Below are 23,038 nucleotides of genomic sequence, written 5' to 3'. Positions count from 1 at the left end.
AACAGCCACCCATCCTTCCATTCATACAGCCATCCACCCTTCTTCCATCATCCTTCTGTCCATGAAAACCAAACAAGCCACCAACCATTTGTCCATACATACATCTATCCACTCACTACTCAAGAAATTCATACCAGTAGCTATTTCTTCTTGTCTGTGCCTTCGAAAAAAACGAAATAATATTGTTACTGTACGTATGCATTACAGGGAAAAGATTTTATTAGAAATGGGACAATAAAAAATTACACATTTGGCCATACATACATTTGGATCATTATTATTGGTATTAAATAAACAATGTGTCTCCACTACATGATGGAATGTCAAGAAAAACCTATGAAAGACTCATGCATCCGATGGGAAATTGTCATTTGTGCATTGATATACATATGTTCTGTCCATTTTTGTGAGGAGAGGGATGACGTGATGACAAGCAGGGCTTTATTTTTTCTCTCGATGTCCCTGATCTTGACGCTCCTTAAGCGCCAGTATGGCTTTTCGGTAAAGATCTAGGAGGAGACAAGGCCTTTATTATGAAATCCAACATGTTTAATCTGCGTATGGCGAGGGAGTGGTTAATTCTCACCAAATGTAGTAGAGAGGTCAACAGATTGAGCGGATGCTCCAGATGTTCCTTCAGTGTTGATTTTGTTCCTTCTTTTAACTTTCACACCCTTCTTCCTTTTCCTCTTTTTTCCGGTGGCTTCACAGATAAATTATTACATAGAAAACAAGGTTATAAATGCTAAAATCAATATGCTGCAGGGCGACATTGTATTAAAAGCACTAATCAATTTAATATAGCCTACTGACAAAAGTGAAAAGCAAAAAGATATTAATATAAAGTATGACATCAAACGTTTTTGAAGCATAATGCCTGGTTTCTTGTCATATTTAACTCGTTTTAATTTAATAAAAAAAACATTTCATTAAAAAAACATTCAAAAATATATAAAAATAATGAACAATATCTTGTAAATTTCAACTGAATATTAATTCAATAAATTGTTCCATATTAATTAAATAAAAACTATACTGGCCATACCTCTGAGGGGCTTCTCGTCATCGTGTGCTGATTCAGGCACATCCCATGTCTTCTCTTTCACCTTGCCCTTTTGTGTGTGTTTTCCTTTATTAGGGGGGATGAGCGGACTGCTCGTTCGCCCTTGGTGGCCAGCGTTTTCTGTCTCATCTTTACTGGCCTCCTCTTCTTCCTTCTCACTTGCCGCTTGTTCATCTTGTTTGTCTTTGCTGGCTTTGGCTGGCTTTTTCCTCCTCCTGGTGGTTTTCTTCAGCTTCTTTTTTAGAGTGTTCTCCTGCCAATTACAGTTCATCTTGTCTATAATTCATGTATACGACCTAGCAACAATAAAGCGGAATTGAAGTGGCCTAGTCCGAAATCTATTCACCTTCTGCATTATGTTCTGAATGGGCTGCAACTTCCTTTCCCCATTGCTTATGTTTTCCATATCCTTTGGCCTGTGAACCTGGCGGAGGCTTGACTTGCTGGTTCTCATGCTAGGGTTACATGGAAGGATGGATAACATCAGGTCGCATTAAGGTTCCAGTTCATTCAAGCATTATCATTACAAGTTGATGTTGACTGACAAAATCAACATAAAACAAAGAGAATTACATCTTGCGTATTTAAAACAACCTTGTCTTTGGATAGCCAGTGTCATGCTAGCAATCACAATTTCAAAGCCAACTAAAAAGTTAAAAAGTCTAAATACTGAAATGGACAGACAATGCCCCAGGGACTCCGTGAGCTTTATTTCTTAAATTGTGCACTTCCACAACCGTAGTAGTACATTTACTGTTACAACAATACCTTCTTCAGGCATCAATAAAAACTTCATCAGAATGAGGAGGTATTCATAACGTAGCAGCACAAAATGTGACTCACCGTTCACTCTTGTTTCTTCCTCTTGTCTTCTCTGCTTTACCGTTCCTCTCTCTGGGCTCCAGAGGCGTCTTACTGTCCTGGGCCACGCGGATGCACAGCCCCGGGTAATCCAGACAGACGGCTCGCAGCAGCCAGCGAAGGCCTCGTAACGCTTTCCTATCCGACCAGCGCCGCAGGTCCATTAAGGCTGAACAAGGCTCCTTGTGAGGAGAGGGGATCATATAATGGTAGTTTAATGTGAAACTGTAGTCGTCAGAAATCATGTTATTGTTGCACTCACGATATGGCACACGGAGCGGCTCTGGTTGACTAGCTTCTCCAAGGAGAGCATCTCGATTAGTTCACTTCCCAGCAGGGCATTCATTTTGTCTTGTTTGTTTGCCAAGCTGTAAAGACAAACACCGATGCATGCTTTGAGTCTCAGAAGTCAGTTGTTTTCAAGTCACACGTGGCTTTCTGGTGTCATTGAACTGGATTTTACATCAGAACAATGGAATCACACGGTTCGGGTGGCCAGGAAATACGTCGGCCGTTGGGGAAAATCCAGACATTATATAGAAATTCCCCATGGCAACCACACCATTGGTTATTGTGAAAGTGCTATATAAATAAAGTTATATAAATTAAACGATAAACAAAGTTGAGTTAAGTGTGGGTTTGAAACAGGGGTTCGCGAGCTGTAGCTTGGAGAACCACAAACTAATTTGCAATGCAGTATACCTGTGTTATTATGTCAAATGTTTGCATCTCTTGAAATCGCGCATGTCTGCATTGCATACCAATAGCCTGAGAGCATATTTGCCTGAATATTGGCGTTCTAATTTTTTTTTTTTTTTCTATTTGCAATAGATTCTCAGTCAGACATGTCAAGAGCATTCTCTGCAAAGGTTGAATGAGGGCAACTGGAACCTTCTTGTATGTTGAATTTGCTGTATTTGCTATTGATAAAGCATAATAAACTACTTTGAACTAATAAACTCTGCAACTCAGCTTTCGACTAAAAGCTTGGATATGATTCTGAATTTGTGACACATCACAAACATATGCCAAGCCTGACATCCCTGTTTTTTTGCTGGGTATTTTTGTAAGAACAAAAGACTTTTAAAATGAATGAATGAATGAATGAATGAATGAATGAATGAATGAATGAATGAATGAATGAATGAATGAATGAATGGCTGAATGAATGGCTGAATGGCTGAATGAATGGCTGAATGAATGAATGTATGGATGGATGGATGTATGGATGGATGGATGGATGGATGGATGGATGGATGGATGGATGGATGGATTCATTCATTCATTCATTCATTCATTCTACTAGTACTAGTACTAGTACTAGTACATTTTTTGTACCAGTCAGTCAGTTAGTTAGTTAGATACTTTCTGAAATATAAGAATTAAGAAAATTAAGTTATATTTTTTGTATTCATTTGTTAAAATGACTTTCTTCCTTTGTGAGACTTTAAATTTGATGTTATAATCTAAAATTTACAAAAATAAACCCTCATAAGGTAACAACTTTTTAGCCTGACAAAATGTATTGTTCCTGTAAATCTACTTTTTGTGTTGTATACGACAAGTTTATTCTCATAAGATTACAAATATGTTTTATCTGTAAAAATATGTTGTTAAAATAACATGACCTTTTTTCCTCAAAATGTGGGCTACCTCTTAATTCAGGTACACACGCTAGTCATGTTTAATTGTCAGTTATTATGAGGGATTCCTTTGGGAAATAAAACTTTGTAAGAAGTGATAAACTGACAAAATGGACTCTGAGTAGCCATGTAGGTATAGTGGTGTCCCCCTAGAGGGCAGTGTTAGTAAAGTTGTGCTCTACTAATGAATATACTTACACTAGGATGGGTTTTCCTGCCACTCTGGGCTGCTTGAGTAGGTCAGCCAGGACCTCCTTGACCTCCTTGATCCTTGGCCGGTTGCTGGAGTCCACCACGAACATGAGACCGTGTGCTTCCCCATAATACTCCCTCCAGGCCCCCTGTGACTCCACCGAGCCCCCCACATCCAGCAGGGTGACCAGGTAGTTCTCCACCCTCAGCTCACTCCTCATGCACCCTTGGGTAGAGCCTCCTTCCACGGAGTGGGGCACTGGAGGACATAGAACAACCACACATGAATTCGGCAGCTCCAAATCAAGACAATAGAAACTGAAACTTTTTCGATGGGATTAAATGAAAATTGTGGTTTCTAGTTCAAATCTGTTCAGTTCACTTAGAAAATAGCACTGCAAACAATCATAAAAAAAAAAGAATCATGGGAATCACTGAGAGAAAGCAAGAAATAAAGACAGCAGGATGGACAAGTTCTCGGTACGAATCCTAACTGGGTAAGAAAGAAAGAAACTGATAACAGAAAAAAAGTAGGGACAAGTAGATACAGTACATGTAAAAACTAAGTCTACACACACCCTTGTACAAATGCTTCTAGTTCAAGAAAAAGTTTTGCGTCAAAATTGGATACCTCTTGACATGCTGCGGATGGAGGACGTCTTTCCTGCTTTGTCAAGACCCACCACAAGAACAGTCACTCGCCTGTGAGATGAATATATTTTTTAGTATATTTAATAAACCTATTTTTTTAAGGATTGTTCACTATTTGCCAGAATTTTGAAGTAAGTTACATTCACTGCCAGCATTCAGCACCAGCAAATTGAAGCAAAAAATAAAATAAAAACTTGGTTCTCATTTAAAAAAACTGGCAACTTGACTCGCTTATATCTTAAGGCACCACTGTATTACAAACACTGCTCAGTATCATGCCATTTACCTAGTACGTCAAAAACAAGCAATTTTAGACATGCAATTAAGATGACCTGATTGGCTCCTGGATTTTGGAGAACCAAGTGCAGAAGTTGCTCATCAGGTTGAACATGTTGTCTTGAGGTGAGCAAGGTGTGCACAGCGGCCACCATCTTCTCTGCGCGTGGTGTCTGGCAACACAAGGGGACATAATTACTACTACTACGACATAACAACTCATTAAATGGTCTCATATTGTATGATCAGGTGAAAATGTGTTTCATCACCCAAAATGAATGACTTCCTGTTCAATTTGGGGCGTGTGTGTTTTTGAGGGTCTTTCATGTCTCCTGTTAGCATTCATGTGTTCATACAAGTTTGTGTTGATTGGTCAAACTGATGTTGGGGTTTAATTTTGTCTCACTTTCCAGGGGGTTTTGGCGGGAAGAGGTACCGCTATAAAACCCATAAATTTTCACCAGGATAGACATGCCTAGCAAAAAAACTCCTAATGAATATGTGTATTTCCTGAAATATACTTGAGCTTTATTTTGGCATGTGGTCATGTAGTGTGTGTACTAAACAGCAGGTGTCAGAGGTCAGCAGACAACAACAAGAACAAAAAACACACATACACAATCTGGCTGGTCTTTCACTCCAGTGCATCTGTTCTGTCTTTTTATAATCTGCTAAAGCCAGTTCAGTATGGCCTGCTTTTTCCGTGTTAACAAGTCGACCCATATTTGCTTTGATGCTAGGTCACCGTACAAGTGACAATGAACAAGTCCTGTGTCGCAACATAATAAATCCTGTTTTTTGTGTCACCTGGATAAAAAAAGTTTCTTATTCCTTTGAACAAGATGTAAATACTTAAGCACATACATGCAAATGATTATGTATAAATCTCTGTTGTTTCCGACATCAATTGGTTATGTCGTGTTGATCAAAATTTATGACAATGGCTCTCTGGTGAATGTCTCTCAGCCCACAAAATTGCAGCGTAAAAGAATTACATCCAAAATGTTTGTCATAATGTAAGGCATATTTTTTTTACATTTCCATAAGACTTTTTCCCCGAATGAAGCTTGACTTTTTCAATCGAAGGGAAATGTGTGAAGCATTAGCTCAAACAATGATCATTCACTTTTCTGAAATAGCTCATACTAATTGAAGATAATTGTGCTGTGGATGAGCCTAACCGATCTATTTAGTTTAATCAGAGCTATTCTATCTATCTATCTATCTATCTATCTATCTATCTATCTATCTATCTATCTATCTATCTATCTATCTATCTATCTATCTATCTATCTATCTATCTATCTATCTATCTATCTATCTATCTATCTATCTATCTATCTATCTATCTATCTATCTATCTATCTATCTATCTATCTATCCATCATCCATCCATCCATCCATCCATCCATCCATCCATCCATCCATCCATCCATGATTGTGTACCCCAATATAACATCAGCAGATGATTGTCACATATACGATAATAATATGAATACTTACAGAAGTAGGTCTATATCCATGCAATTGTTTGCTTACAACTCTGCACTAACATATTGCCCCTACCTGCAACAACACTTAATCAGGCTCACCCTAAGCCTCTGCTCACCCCATGTGGGAGGTGCGACCTTTGTTTTGGTCTCGCAGCCAATCACAGGGACATCGCATGAGGCATTAGATCCGCCTATTGGATTAAATGATTTCTCTGCTTAACCGGACTAAAGTATCTGATTGGGGATCCTCATTAGTTTAGTTATGTACACAGTAGGCTAAATGGGTCCCATGTTGTGATCAGTGATGTCTGAAAGTGGCACCATGTTGGGTTTGGGCACATCCCGGCTGGAAGGACGACGAAGATGTCTGTGTGGCACCTTACAGTGCACATGTGAGACTCTCTAAATATATGGAAAAGTAAGATATAGTGTTTGGATTTATTATGCATATTCATCCTAAATAGAATTGGGAAAATAGTCAGACCCGATACTAAACTGCTACTTTGGAGTCTCAGTGACTCTATTAAAAGCTTCAATAATACGGGTTGCAGTGTTGGCAAAGTTCACTTTCTACATGAAGTCGTTCAAAGTTCAGTTCACAACTTTTAAAATGAACTCGTTCGTTTCATAGTTCATAATTGAAAATGTATGAACTAAATTTGAAAAAAAAAAAGTGAATCTTTCCCCCAATCAAAAAAAAGGTTGCTGTGAGCTGTTACCCTCCGGCAGATTGGCATTTTCATCCATTCTATTCACATTAGTATCCAGGTATCACCTGCTATCACCTTACAAGAGAAAATTGCTTGAATTGTTTTTTTTTTTTCTTTAATGAATTGAAACAAACCCATAAGTGTGGTCCAGAATGTGCAAACACAAACAATCTGCTGTAGGTGCCATGCTGAGATAGGACACAAAAGATGTACCAATGAAATGCAAAATATTTAAAGTAACATTATATTGCTTTAACTTTTAGTTCACAGTCAATGTATTATTTCTTAACTTGTTTGCTCAAAGAACCAGAAAACGTTTATAATTTGGGACATAAAAGTGCAAAGGGTGCAAAGCCCGAATAAATTACTAAAACAAAAAACAATCTCATCAAGAGACATTTGTGGTTCAATGCCATTGAGAGCACTATTTCTAAAATTCCTGAACACTCTCACATGATGATTGCCATTTGACAAGAAAGGCCGTGTGGGAATGCTCGTCATCGACTGGACGAGCTTTCGTCGCATTTTGATGATCCGTGCAACTTTGTTTGTTCCCAGGGTTACCAAATCCCCCGTCTATTTTAGCCTCGTTTGCAGTGTGTTTATCACAGAGAGGATAAATTGGTTTTCTAATTCCTTTAGCATACTGAAATGCAGAAGACTACCGCTAGATGGCGTCACAATCACAATGTTGTTGTTTTTCTGTCTTCAATGGACAAAATGAAAGCAAGGCAGTACATTTTCCACCAACTTTTTTTCCACACATGTAGAGCAAGTAAGTCGCTGATGGTGTAGGTATGTACACTCGTCTGACTTGTGTGCAAATAGCGTGGAATCGATTCCTGCTCAGTGACAGCGTGCATGTGGGTGTGATTGGTTGTTTCTGTGTTTGCCCGGGCCGTGACTGGCTGGCGACCAGTTCAGGGTGTAGCCTGCCTTTTGCCTGATGTCGTCAGTAACACTAATGTCCAGTCAGCTCCCACCCTTCTCTTCTGCAAAGCACTCACGCTAAAAAGAGCTGAGGTCAAGTAGAGTCACCCTCCCCTCCTTCGATTGGTACACGTGACAAACATGCCTCAAAGACCCCTGACAGTTGATTTTGCACTCTGGGCTTACAGTCTGATTCAGAGGCGGATCTGAAACAAAAGGTGCACCCTGCAAGCCTCATGTCTGCAACGTAATGATATTTCCATCTTCCGCTTTCTGCCAGGCCCCACAGGCGCACACCACCTCTACCGTCTGGAGTCAGTGACCCAGAGCAAAGCATCCATTAGTAATGACGAGCCTAGATTTGTGCTGTCTGCCGCTTCCACGTCCCTCTCTTCAGTAGGTACCAGTCGCAACTCATTTACTGAGATTAAATCTGACAGGAAGTAGATAGCGTGTTCGGAGTGAGCTCTGAGCTTTCAGAGAAAACAATGGAAAATTGAATAATATGTTGGATATGTTGAATAACGTGTATGGATCAACATGTCACAACCAGCATTTCTTACTGGACAGGTAACCTGTTAATATACCTGTAAAGTGAATATATAGATAAATTTGAATATTGTTAACAACCCTGCAAAATTTGAATTTAAAACAATGTTATAATTCCATAATTGCGTTCTACCGTAGCCTCAGTCTTTGCATACGTTTTCAACAATTATCTTCAAACATGCATAAAGACAAAGACAAATAATCTTTGAAGACACTTTCAGGATCTTTAACTGTCATACATGTGTGAGAAGTTTAGTATTGTATCACCAAAAAAATTATACCCAAAAAATTGTGTAAAACGTCTTCAAAATTCCAAATTTGAGACTTTTAAAATGTAAAATGATGACATATAGGATAATGAGAATCATTTAAATTGGTTGAGGAATGTTGAAGGGGGTAAAAATGTAAAAAATCTGCATTGATTTGGCAATCTTGTTTTGGAACATGTAGAACAAGGGTTGGAATCATTTGAGAAATATGTAGTGATATGAAAATGAAGCTTCAAATTCTCTTTATGAAGCAGTTGTTGACTTCTCAAGATGGCACTGTTGGTTTGAATAAAATGGGCTTCGGAAATAGCAGGTCAGTGTACTTTCAGCCTAATATTGAACAGAGAATTCCCATGACTAGAAATATGTCAGGATGAGTTAATTTTGGAAAACATCATTCATTACATTTTTTTTTTTTTTAATTGGCCACAATATGCTGTCAACGCTACAAGACCATTTTCTTAGTTTTGAAAATGTCTGGCCTTTACAATGTTTGACAATGTGCATTTGACTACAGAACAATAGAATTATCTCAAGAAACAGCAGCTCATTTGCTTTCCATGCTAAAACCAAACTGTCAGACTGATTCTCTTAACAGCAATTTTAACATCTGTTCCATAAAGCCAGTGTGACCCGAACAAGCAATGTGACAAATGAGGACATGTCCGTGTAAAAAGTCAATGAGTTACAGAATGAGTCACTCTTTGTTATTGTTTCTCTCTACTGTACAGTTCCCAGCACAACAAGTCCTAGGACAACCAGTGGGTGAACTCTAAAAATGGAAGTGCAAAGCAACTGAATTCTCAGTGCTAAATGTGTCCCACTGCTAAGCGGCAGTCCGTTCCTGTCTCAGCTTATGGTAAAAAAAAAAAAAAAATCATTAAGGAGACAAGGATTGAAATGAAAACATCATGATAACATTTGAAGGAGTCATCTGTATGGAACTAACAGAATGCAGCTGCTAGTTCTGCTCTGGAGAGTTTGCTGCCAAAAAGCACATTTTTCTGTTAAAGTGAAAGTCAACCCCCAGATTTTCTTTGTAGTAATCTAGTCAGTGTTCTAATTAATGTTTCGTTTGTGGAATATGAATTAAACAGGCAAAATCCACATCTTGAGGGCAGCCATTTTGTCAACTGAAAATGATATCACATTTGCCAGGTCTCAGGTCACAACGAATTTTCTGAAGCTGAACAACCATATCATTTTCTTTGTGAGAAAACACATTTATAAATTCACCAGAAGAACAAATAATAAGTACCGTAATTTTCGGACTATAAGTCTCACCGGAGTATAAGTCGCACCAGTCATAAAATGCCCAAAAAAGTGAAAGAAAAAAACATACATATGTATATAAGTCGCTCCTGAGTATAAGTCGCCCCCCCACCCAAACTATGAAAAAAAACGCGACTTATAGTCCGAAAATTACGGTACGCCCTCTTTATACGCTTCACACCAATGCTGAAAAACCCAATAGACACGAAATTACCAAACAAAACTGGACTTGTTTCCCAAGAAAATGTGTTCCTGTCTGAATTAAACAATCCAACAATAAGCAACTTAACAAGAATAACCGACTTGGAAAAGGCTGCTCTCCAGGAATGTGCCTGAAGGGCTTTGTTATCGGACACCTATGTAACTACTGTATTTACCTTTTCCAGCTACGTCCAAAAAGAAAAGGAAAATAAAAAGGAAAGTGTCAAGTGACACACCAATTGTTACTGTAAACATTGACTGTATAATTTGGTGTGAAGAAGTACAGCATTTAGGTTTTATACACAATTATTTCTCATCACACAAAAGGCCATTGTACACCATCGCAGTAATTTTAGACTTTAGCATGAAATTGCTGTTTTGTCGCTATTTATTTATACAAAACAAAGTCAATTTTAGGCAAAGTTTTTATGTATCTGCCCGGTAGCTAAGCGGATGCAAAGTTAACCAATATCTAACAGCAGGCAATCGTGTTTTAAAATGTGAGTACTGGTGAACTGTACTTCTATTATGCCGCATAATAAGAAAACAATGGTCCTGCTCATCAACACATGTTCATACATGCCCGTGGAATACTAAAAGATCTGCCTTATTGCTTTATGATACCATTGGTTTGGGCTGTGGTTTGATTTTTATTTATCTATTGTTTTTCTACAGCACCGACATTACAACACATATAGCACAACTTTGGTGTCCACAAAATAATTTGCAATAAATTATTATGTCATATATTTTTTGAAGTGCATACCTAAGGGGACCAAGACCCTTGTGTCTCATCATATCAATACAACATCTTAAAGAATCAGCCACATCATAAAGCTGACTGACAAAATACTAAGATGTTCAAAGCTGTTATCTGGGTAAAAGGTGACCGCAATGAAGACTAAATTAAAAAACGTATTCTGTTTTGATTAAATAAAAAAGCAAATAAATAAGTAAATAAAAAAAATAAGAATGAATAAATAAATGAATGAATAAATAAATTGATAAATAAATAAATAAATAAATAAATTAATTAATTAATTAAAAAATGGGAAAAAATTGGGGAGTGTTTACGAACTTTTTAGTGGTACTGTTGTATATTATTATAGGAAATCAAAATGTGATGACGAGATTCCTTATCCCCGAGAATATAGGCTTTTTTCTTTTGTCTTTTTGTTTCATAGAATAGAATAGAATAGAATAGATCTTTATTTGTCATTGTCACATGTACAACGAAATTTAAAAAGTGCCAACCGATCCGTGCATGAGATAAAAAAATAAATAGAATAAATAGAATAAAAAGATTTAAAAAAAGACAAGCTAAAACCCACAGAAGAACATACACAGACATAATCATTTACGTTTACATTTTCTTTTTCTTTTTTTTAAGAATAAATGGGATAGACTCCAGCACCCCGCAACTCTGACCAGGATGAGTGGTGTTGAGAATGGATGTTGGTTTATGAAAAAAAACAAAAAACTCAACGTATAAAAATATGCAATTAGTACGGAAGGACCTAAACCGGATATCCACGATTGGTTTAATGCTCTTATTTTAAATGTCACACATTTTCACTTCCGGTGTAGTATTTATTTTGTACGCCAGCTTGCGTGTTCTTTTTTGCACAGCCACGGAGGAGGGTGCATGCCATGAAACAGCTGAAGAAAACACATGCAGCCGCCACAATCACGCCAACCGCCGCCGCCACTAAGTTAGTGTCATGAGTCCCGAATTTCAGACAAAGCCAGAAAGAAGACATTTGAAGCTTTTAACAATGATTGAGCTGACGACGTGACGAGGCGGAACTTCCACGCCGACAGTCGGACGGAGCGAGCGCACCCACAACACCGGCTCAGGAACGAAGACAGCTGCTTACCAGGCGTTTCCTCCAGTTATCAGTGTTTCAAAACTGGACCTTTTAACTATTTTGATCGCTGGAAGGAACAATGGTGGCAGGTTGGAGAGATGGAGCCGAATTAAGCATTGAATTAATGGACGCTAAGATTTTTCCATTTAAATACAGCTTTGGTGGTTAAAGCGTGAAGAAAAAAAGTTGGATTTTTACTGTTGTCGCCATGGAGGAGCAGGAGAGGGAGATTTCCTACGCGGATCCCCCGGCGTCGGACAGCGAAGTTGTAGTCGTGGTGAATCCGAGTCGAGTGCGCCCTCCGCTGGGCGTGGTGCTCGCCACGGTGCTGTACTGCGCGGAGCTGCTCAACGCCGCCGTGCTGTGCCGCAGCTACCACCGCACGGACGACGAGCACTGGCTGGGTTTCACCATCACCTTCATTCTCTTGCCGGCCGTGCTCATCCAGATGACCCTCATCTTCATCCACCGGGACGTAGGCCGAGACCGGCCGCTGGTCCTTTTGCTGCACCTGCTGCTCTTGGGGCCCATCATCAGGTAGGTTTCCAATACTTGGAAACAAAACCAAAACAAATTATACTGTGATCAACGAATTTACAGGTTGCAACTTAGCCGCTTGCGTACATCATGTGGAGCAGTTCAAATGATCAATAATCTAATTTAAAAAATAAATGAACTATAACATTTACTCGCCAAAGATGCTGATTAGAAAATGTATTCATGTGTGCAGATAGGTACAGGTATGTTTGTAACAAGTTTTGCTCTGACCAACCAGTCACAGAAATATCTTGCCTCTCTGAATTTGTTGCATCATTGTCATCATTGCTCCCTGGTTCATGGTGAGCTGTCCCTGTTTTTTCCTCTCCCCAAGATCTTGGTCAATAGATCAATCAAGACCACTCCGTCATCATCCATAGAGGTTGAAAAGAGTAATAAGCCTATTTGGCAAATTATGGAGTAGAATACAGATACAAGTGACCCAACTTACGAGTTTCTAAGATACGAGCCGTCATTTTGCCAATTGTTTACATGCATTTTTGCAAACTTGACATACAAGCACTTCTCACAAATTGGACTCAAAGTGTTGTGCATAGCTTAAATGCACTCACATTTATACAGTTAACACAAGATAAATTACCAAATCAAGCCCTCGTCTCCTTTGTCTCCTATTTCCTCTCTTTTTGACAATCTTCTTCTCCCGTCTGCCTCGCACCATGTTTTCACTGTTCAATAAAACACTAAATTGTACACGATACTTTATGTGCAGCCTCACAACAGCATCTTTGTTTATATAGCGCTTTCGCAATGGCTTTTGCAATTATAATGTGCTTTAAGTCAAGTCCAGTTTATTTATATAGCTCTTTTATTGTGTTCAAAATTGACGTTTTTAATCGCAAAGAGATACAGTGGTATGATCAAATTATTACCGCACAACAAGAGTTGTATCTAAAAGTCTGCACTTAAAAAGATAATAATCCCAATATAATGTAAGTATGTGTTTGGACTCTTCCATATTCTCCCATTGCAAATAGACTCACAGTCCAGATGGAATTAACAGAAGGCCTCACACTGGATAAAAGGTTCTCCCACACAATGATATATTGGAACCGTCGAAGCTGAACACAATCTGTTGCGTTATACATACTGTTCAACCACCAACCAATGAAACGTTGACAAATAAGTGAAATTGAATTAATCAAACTGTCCCCATCACTCTGTGAAACATTTGAATAACCTTAATAAACGTAAAGCTAATGTAAAAATTGTAATATTATTACCTCATTCACTGCCATGGACGTTGAAAATCATCAACTGGAATCCAAACGTTGACTGCTCCAATTGAATTTACTTTTTACAGTGACCAATTCATATTTTTAATGATCATGTCCAGGCTCTGTCAAGTGAATATGAGACCGGCTACCAATATACGTCACTACTTTTATACAATACAATACAATACTTTTTCAGCTTCAGTGTGTTGCCATATTCACTTACAGAATCGGCAGATACTGTATAACTTAAACTATACTAAACAATAGGACTATTGATTTTACTAATCAGCCTCCAGAGCAAATCAACTAGCAAAACATGTCTATAGTAATCTGCACACAGTACTACTTTTAATAATCAACTCTGCTGACTGTGATGTATTTAACTGAGAGGTTTTGTATTTTTGTCATTATTGTTGTCTGAATTGTGAAATTACACTTTCTATAGTATTAATGTTTCTATCACATGTGATAGGGATGAATGTACAGCCCACCACTGGGTTCCATGCGATTGATTTTCGTTCTTTTTTTTTTATATCCCCTCTCCGTTCAGTAGCTTTCAATGCCTTGCAAGCACACCGTTCTTCAGATTTATTACAGCTTGATCTTGGCCAATCCTTTCCCAGTGTCCTGTTCATGCAGCTGATCTTAAAGTTAAAAGGAGCGATCGGAGAAGTGTCTAGAAATAGCCCTGTGCACTTTTATTCTAGAGGTATTAGGAAGAAAGATAACCTGTTTAGCAGCCATGGGGCGAGGGAGAGACTGTGGCACTCTCAAATTCACACACCCCCCTGCAAGAAACCCATTCGACATTGTGAGCTTTGATTCACCAACCTCGACATTTACATGCGTGGAAGCAGTTTTGTTCATTACTCCGTTCTGATCCCGTAAAACCACCACCCTGATTTTTTTCTATTGCATTCTACAGTATTGTACAGTATTACTTTATAAAAACATTCAACAATAACTTGATGAAATGGGATTTAAAGTGTTAAAGAAGGTGGCAACGGTAGATGACTGTTTAGCCCAACTGGCTCAGTGCAGAGGTAATGGGTGTGAATCAGGCCTTTGGCCTTCCTGTGTAGTGATATTTTTTCTTCTCCCCTTGCTTGCGTGGGGCTTCTCTGGCTACTCCGAGTTCCTCCCCCGTTCCGAAAACACACATGGTAGGTTACTTGAAGACTTGAGAATTGTCTGTTGGTGTTAATGTGAATGTTTGTTTGTTGTTGTTGTCGCGACCTGCCAAAGTATGCTTGTATCTCAAGTTTGAGCTCCCAAGTTAAAGCCAGAAAAAATGGTTTGTCAAAAAACTCATATTTGAAGGAACGATTGTAGCTATCTTAGTAAGACGTTTTGGAAACGTGCTTCCATTGTAACTACTTGTAGGTATAAATGTCATATGTCCCAATCCTTTTGGAATTTGCACCAAAGGGTGGGGATCGGTTTTTGAGTGCGATAAACCCAAGCGCGACAGAAAGAGAAAACTCAAGGGATGGCACTTGTCAAGACATTAAGCAAACATACTCCAACCCATTTTTCGGAACACCCATCAATTTCAGTTGCAGAGCACATAACCAGAAGCAGCTGTTATCTCTTTTCTGCTTTAGGCTCCCACCGCTCACACCGAGGAGTGCGCTCCCCGCGTCAATGATTTAAATAGACAATGAGCATGTGACAACCTTTGAATATCACACTGAGGAGAATGTAAATGAAACAAAGGCCAGAAAGAGCACACACACACACACACACACTGAAGCACAGTAGCATTAGTCCTATGTTGCGCTTCCTCTGTGTTATCTCAAGTCGATGTAAACACATTGCCTCTGCTGCCTGTTGGCTTCCTGTGCAACACTCAGGGAGGCTTTAATGGCTGAGCTCATGACCACGCAGTAAAACATCTTCTTTCTCAAACAACTGGAACGTTATGCCAGAAAAAAACGAAAACCAACCTCACAACCTACTGATATGTCGATTTGTCCACTGGTTTGGGCAAAGTCTTGGTTCTTTACTGAGTTCAATAGCCTCAAGCAGCATATCATGCACTGTCTGCATGGTCACTCAAAGCCAATATAGTGCCCCGGTTGGCTGAGCTCAACGAAGCAGTATTCAGCATATCAGGACTGTCTGCGTGGTCACTTGAAGCCAACATACCGGCACCTATGTGTGAATTCCAGGTATTCCGTCTCATTTCTGTGGTTCAGTGAGGAGCACGGCGTCATCGTAGCAATTCTGAATGTTTGTTTTTTTTCCCAACAGTCAGTAAAGTTGTCGATCTTGTCTCAACTTGTCTTTTCAAGTGCATACTTAGCAAGCCAAACAACGTAAATACTCTGTCACTCGTCCCAACATGCGCGGCTTCTTGTGGTTGCCGCACACCTGAATGTATACATGGTCTTGCCAGAGGCATGGCCGCTTGATTGTGGGCAGTCCCAAACAGGATGATCTCGCTGTCGAAAGAATTCCCTGAGGGAGATCGGTGTCACAGTTGCTCTGTGTTCCCGGCTTGAACCCCAGCAGACACGGCCGTAAAAGCAAGTCACCATATTGATTCCCTTGCCTAATTTATTCATCAATATTTCCAAGCTGGCTCCCAAGAGCTTTGGCTGGAGCACACAAATGCTCATATCAGTATGTGAGGGGGGATGGTGGGGATAAGAGTTTGCTTGCTGCCAGCTGACAACATTTGGGTCAAGGACCAGCATGTCACGTTTACAGCAGCCGGTCAGCACCCTTGCGAAACATTCCAGCACAGTGACGTGAAACACCAAGATGCACTGAATTCTCTTTTTAGAATTGTGTGCTTGTGAATACCTTCCTTCTACCCAGGAGACTTGTGGAGGCTGCAAAACGAACAGTGTGCTGTTTGTCCTGCAACTTAACACAGACAGCATTCACCTTGGAAAAGTTTACAGGACCACACCCTTGAAAGGTTCTGTTAAGCTTTTCAGCCCTCAGGGAAGGAAGCATGTTTTCTTTCCTTAGGCTGCCCTCTGGTGGGGCCTCAGCTTTCCTTTTGTATTTGGTCAATATTCATGAACTGACCCGTGTTTAGTTACTATAGAATAAACACTCTTAGGATCTTTTAACCCTCAAGTCCATTTAATTAATAATAAAAAATGTTTTAAATACATGTAGGGATTATCATCCATCAAGGAGAAATCCTCATTACACTGCAGCGTAGAATTTAGATTAAGATTAGGAATGGGGGATCATATTAGGTCCTTATTTATTTATTTATTTATTTATTTATTTATATATATTTTTTTACTAGCCATTAGTACTAAGTAAATCAAGTTTAGGTGTTCATACTGATGGTTGTACAAATTTGAAACCCAAATGCAGTGATGTGGTTAACCTGAAGATGGCGCCACACAGTCTTGTTTTCCCAAATTCAAGTAACAAACATGCACTATAATTTCATTTATACAGTTTATCAGCAAAAAAAAAAGATATATATTTGTGGGTAAGAAGTCCTTTAAATTGGAGTTTGTATCAGAACATCAGTCCAGTCTACGCTGTTGTATTGCCAACATGACAATTTTATTCACACACAATGTCGAGGTTGCTAGGGAAATGTGATGTTTTGCTATTTTACAAGATGGTTTTGAGAAATCTTTTCAAAGTTCCCATTGACTTCTAAATCAGGTGTGTCCAAACCCTCTGTAGCGTTATCAGGCTTCTTCTTGAAAGTAAAGTTGTAAAGGAGTACTCCGTGTTTGTCTTGTAGGTGTTTTGATGCCCTGATGGTGTACTTCCAAGCCGGCAGGAAGGAAGAGCCTTACGTGACCATCACCAGGAAGATTTACTTGAAGAGGGGCGAGGGCACGCTCACAGAGTGCGAAGTCAGCCGCTCCGAGCGCATGCTGGCCACGCACAGAAACGCCTTCAAGCGCACCACCGTCATCCAGGCCTTCCTGGGCTCCACTCCGCAGCTCACACTTCAGTTGTACGCCACTATCCAGGAGAAATACATCCTCCCCATTCGACGTAAGATCATTAAGGTTATTCAAGTTGGAAGTCAAGTCATTAACTATCATGTTGGAATTTGGGTAGGCATTCTCTCGTCACCTGTCCTTCCAGCTACAGGTAAACGTCGATACAGATCATTGTGACAAGTGACCACTTTTTTTCTGAGAACATCCTATCTGAAGTCAGTTTTAATGCATTTTTGGTTCCCCTGATATTTCATCCCAAAATTCAATATTAGGCCTATCTTGATAATTACTACCGTAAATGGACTTATGATACAAAATGGATACCATAGTTTTAGCTGACTCTCTCAGTGGTCATTTACACGTGTGTTGTTAATGTTTATTGTCATCAACATTCAGTCAGCTAACTAAGCTATTGTCAAACTACGGCAATATCTTTCTGTATAATTTCATTGCTTGTTTATGCACTAGTGTCTGAGGTTTTGCGGGAATGTTGGCAGAAGCCACATTCCACTTAGCCAGCCCTTACCCATCAGCTGCTCCCAGAGTCCCGCAGGCCAAAAAGGTCCTGGACTCAGCTTGACGGCACCCCTACTGCCCGTGTCCACCAGCGGGTTTGGGGATTGCCGCCACGACAGGCACCACCATCTGTGACGAGGAAACGTGTCCAATATCAGAACACTACTCGGGAGTCCCCCCCCCAATCACAGAAATAACAGGACGAATAGTACAGTTGTGCGGAAGACCGTGTTTGCCCAGATGCATGAAAGAGGAAGTGTGTGCCACTTAAATGATGTCATGACTTGAGCAAGAGTTCACCAAGTTGTTGTGAAAGCTTAGTGTTTTCTTGTTGAGTCTCTTTAAGTTGTCGCGTATTCTCGGTTAGACGTGACGCACTGTAACTTGTAACACTTTGTCAGCATATTTTGTTGTGAAAGCCTGACTTGTCAAGTGACTTGTTACTCGTTCAACTTGAAGGTTGAGAGATGTTGTTTACATACGACAACTCTCCCGCCACAGAGAGGTCGCTAATTGACGGCTAGCTTAGCGTGCTGGAGTTTTTTGTCCCACCTTGGCTCGAGATCTGAGGATCTGCTGAGTATGTCAAACTTTTAAGCAGCACAACAATGTCAATTTGAGCTGCTAAATTATCTTCTTGGCATGTCGTATTTTTAAATCAGGCTCAGAGTGATTGCAAGGAATGATTCAATATTCAATCCTATTTTTATTAATTCGTCAAATAAAGTTTTTTAGTTGACTAAATAATGATAAAATGGAAAGAGGTTAGTACAATAAAATAATTCGCGTGGTTTGGGCTAATGGGGCTTGATAAGAAGGTTTTTATTAATTTATTATAAGGCTTTTGACCGAGACATACTGTATGAGGAAGATGTGCTCTGCGATTAACACAATCTTTTCTTGTTGTAGTGACTTTGATGATCATCACCAAGATCTCCATCATATACGGGGCCCTGGTGTGCAGTGTCCTGGCCGTCCAGATCCGTTATGACGACTACAAGGTGCGCTTCCGTCCGTCCGCCTACCTGTGCATGATCCTGTGGCGGGGCCTGGAGATCACCACACGCATCACCGCCCTGGTTCTCATGAGCACAGCACTCACCCACTGGGTGATCCTAGTGGGCATGGCCAACTTGATCTTCTTCTTCTTCCTGCCCTGGGCCGAGTTCTGGGCCAAGAAGGGCTCACTGGCCAAGGACGTGGAGAAAAACTTCTCCAAGCTGGGCACAGTGATAGTGCTGTGCTTGTTCACGCTCCTCTATGCATGCATCAACGTCTTCTGCTGGTCGGCCGTGCAGCTGGACCTCAGCCACGGAGAGCTCATTGACCGCAAGCAGCACTGGGACCGGCTAGCCATTTATTACAGTGCCCGCTTTGTCGAGAACCTGCTCCTCATCACACTGTGGTACTTCTTCAAGTCGGACTTCTACGAATATGTGTGTGCGCCGCTGCTCGCCGTCCAGCTGCTCATCTGCTACAGCCTGGCCGTGCTCTTCATGCTGCTCTTCTATGAGTTCTTCCACCCGTGCCGCAGCCTCTTCCGGCACAACATCCACGACTGCCTGCGTTGCATCTGCTGCCGTCGAGGAGCAGGCCAGGGCGCAGGCCAGACGAGGAAGATGGCCCCGTCCTACTCCACGGCCGCCACCATGGTGCTGATGCCCGACGAGCCCCGTGAGCTGCTGGACCCTCGGAACCTCAACAGCGACACGGAGCAGCAGGAGACGGACATCCTGGATGACATCACGGAATATGCCTGAGATCACAATCGTAGGAGCACCCGCTAGTGGCAATGATTTCCAACCCGGTGCCGCGCTACATTGGAGAGCCATGATAGCTCATCAGGTGCGCTGCAACAAATGATTCCATTTCACTCAAATGCTCTGAAAATGACCACAAATCATGTCTTTGTTCATCTATGACAGTGACATAGAGTGAGGGTGGTGCAACAAATAATACAGTAATCTTTCATACAGTGGTGCCTTGATGTACGCATGTAATTTATTATGACCAGGCTCCTAACTCAACTGTAACGTAAACATTTTTTCCCCATTGAAACGAATGAAATTGCCATTAATTAATTTCCCCAAAATAAACCCAGATTTTGTAATCTAATTTTTAAAGAGAAAAATGCTATTACAATACTTTATAAATATTAATTAGATACAATGAAACCAGCAGACAGACATACAGATGTCCCGTACATGGTTCTGCGAATGTCTACATGTGTTGCTGTACGGTTTGTGTTCAAATATCAGTTTCTTGTTTTTGTTTCCCATTGAGATTAGCCTAATCTGAGAGTGGCATTAGCTTGAAAACTTTTTGGGGGGAAAATTGTGGACCATTAGCCAAAGTGCTACTAATTGTGCAGTGAGCTACGACTCATGCTATGTACCAAGTTGCTGCTCACAAGTCAGTCAAAAATTCAATTGAGTCACTTGTAAATCAAGGCAACACGGTACTGTTGTTTTAGTCACAATTAGACTAACATTTAAGCAATATTAAGAGCCAATTTTCAATTACAGTCGTGGTTTATTCCAATAAATTCCCAGTAAGTCCCGTGAAAGGTACATACAGCGTAAACTCTTAACATGTTCCGCGATTGACCCATGTTTAGCTCCTCCCCATCATACAAAGCTTGTTCTCCGTTATTATCTATCACTTAAAATTATGTCCTAAAGATAATTTGGCTGGATTGGATTTGATAATTTAACAGCGCTTTGGCGCCATCTTGTGGCACCTCATGTCATACATGCAAATGTTAAAATCCTGATCTCAATCTGTATTGATTTAGCACAGGTAAAACCAGTCCACTTACTTCAACACCAGCTGTTTTTGAATGGCAACCAGTGGATATAAAGGTTCATTGGACTTTTGACTCACTCGCAGAAAAGTATTTGATTATTTTGTCACTTAACGTTGCTGGCATAGATAGATGGTGATGCTATATTAATGCGAATAATGGAAAATATATTTGTAGTAAATGAATGATGTGAATTAAAATGTTCGGAGTGAAACTTCTCCCAACACACGTATGTGCCTTGGCACAGTGGTTGGGAATCACTGAATCAAACCTAGGGAAAAATGCTCAGTGGCAAGTATGTAGTACTAATGTAATAATGTGGTCATTACTGTCATAGCACACTGAGAGCTGTTTCTAATATTTTGAACCAAAATGACATCATTCATTAACTCCCATTTTGTTCAAGTCATATTTAGATGTATATGTTTTTTAAAGGACTCATTATACACTACTGCACTCGGGCCAATTTGTTTACCTTAAATGTTGTGTTATAGTCACAAATGAAATGTTTAATAGACTGGTACCACTGTGTTGCACTGGATAGGTGTTTCTCGTACATCAAGAAATTAGCATATTGTAGAAAGGTAGATTAAATAAAACAGTGATGGTTTTTTTTTTGTGTGGAGTCATAAAATGTATTAAAAAAAAAAATACAATTATGAAGGCAAATTTCTACCTAATTTGTCCATTAGTGATAATGCTAATGGTTACTTATTTCATATTGTATTTGGGGTTTTGATGAGCTCTCATCTGTAATCATCCAAATTCTGAATGATAAAAACTGTAATGTGGGTGGGAATTGTAGTATTTTGACCCTGCCAAAATACTCAAGATACTGCAAGATACCACAACCACAATATTGTTACTTTACATCTTGTTACTTGACGTCAAAAGTGAGCATTTTTATCTGTGTAACTCTTTTTATTATACAGATGTACCTATCCAAAAACACATATATCAGTGAACTATTTCTGTTGCCTTTCCCACCGAAGTCGATTTTGCAAGAATGTACACTACTCGGGACAAAGAATGCTTTCAGAGTGGACCGCGTCCAAAGCAGGTGTGCGGGGGATTGTGCGCCAAAAAGTGCAGCTCAGTCGTATTGCACAAACTCTGTAAGAGGTCAGATTCTAAGGAATTAACCTTTCTTGCCTGCTTGTCGAACTGCTTGGACCGGCTGCGACGCATGCCTCGCCTTGTTAAAAACTGGTTTATTGTTCGGGCAAACGTGACAGCAAGATCTGTGGGAAACAAGAGTTGTTTTGAGTTAAAGAGGCAAACACCATGAAAACAAACATGATTGATGAGCAGAACAGCAAGAAAATACACTACTTGCAGAAGGTTTGGGATGTTTGGATTCAAGGTGAACATTTCAGAGGCACAACAACCTGCAAAGGTTTCCTCAGAAAGTTACAAAAGAGATACCGGTGGAAAGTGAACGTCGATGAAAATTCTCATCGATAAACCACCATTTGTGAAAATTTGACGTTTAGCTGCTTGTTAAAAGAAAAAAAAAAGACCTGAAGCATAAAATTGTTAGACTTCCAAAGCCTTAGAAAAGGTCAACTTTAGTTGACCTCTTGACGGTTAGATTGAGTTTTAAGTCCATTGTAAATCTTCACTCCAGAAAGTCAAGTATCATTAACATTTTGTGAGTAGTGTAGACTGAATGTCAATCAGGTCGAAAAAGATAACCATTTTAAAAAGTAATTATTATGGTTTTGTAATGACAAGTCCACTTGTCACAATGTAGAACAAAGTTAATGTGACCTTTCTGCCACTGAATGAGCTTCTATTTTGATTTCTCACCATTTTACCGATAAATGTTTATGGAGTTTTTTTGCATCCAGTGCCTTGACTACTTTATTGTTGACTTGAAACCTTAATAAAATAAACCCTCTATATTTAAAACAAGTTGCTTCGAGTATAAAGTCCTGTTGATGTGATGTTTCAGCAGCTATTTTTAAACATCTTCCATTCATTAAGGTTTCTCACACTTCCTCATTTCTCCACTGTCGGACTTCCTGTCTTATCGGA

General features: G+C 39.9%; 2 protein-coding genes across 2 annotated transcripts; one reads left to right on the top strand and one right to left on the bottom strand.

Moving 5' to 3' along the window:
• Positions 1–212: 212 nt before the first annotated feature.
• On the bottom strand, positions 213–6,572 carry arl13a (ADP-ribosylation factor-like 13A). Its single transcript, XM_061293863.1, has 10 exons — positions 6,190–6,572; positions 4,743–4,859; positions 4,391–4,461; positions 3,766–4,018; positions 2,187–2,292; positions 1,907–2,106; positions 1,410–1,518; positions 1,046–1,316; positions 587–703; positions 213–509 (listed from the first exon to the last, which is right to left on the bottom strand). The coding sequence occupies exons 1-10, from the start codon at positions 6,207–6,209 to the stop codon at positions 442–444; spliced, it is 1,332 nt and encodes a 443-aa protein (XP_061149847.1). The 5' UTR covers positions 6,210–6,572; the 3' UTR covers positions 213–441.
• Positions 6,573–11,708: 5,136 nt separating this feature from the next.
• Positions 11,709–22,915, top strand: xkrx (XK related X-linked). The gene is made up of 3 exons (XM_061291023.1): positions 11,709–12,515; positions 17,475–17,734; positions 19,108–22,915. Exons 1-3 carry the CDS (start codon positions 12,187–12,189, stop codon positions 19,956–19,958), a joined length of 1,440 nt encoding a protein of 479 aa, XP_061147007.1. The 5' UTR covers positions 11,709–12,186; the 3' UTR covers positions 19,959–22,915.
• Positions 22,916–23,038: the final 123 nt, after the last annotated feature.

Source organism: Syngnathus typhle, linkage group LG1, assembly GCF_033458585.1.
Source record: "Syngnathus typhle isolate RoL2023-S1 ecotype Sweden linkage group LG1, RoL_Styp_1.0, whole genome shotgun sequence".
NCBI classification, from domain to species: Eukaryota; Metazoa; Chordata; class Actinopteri; order Syngnathiformes; family Syngnathidae; genus Syngnathus; species Syngnathus typhle.
This window is presented reverse-complemented; position numbering and strand designations above follow the sequence as displayed.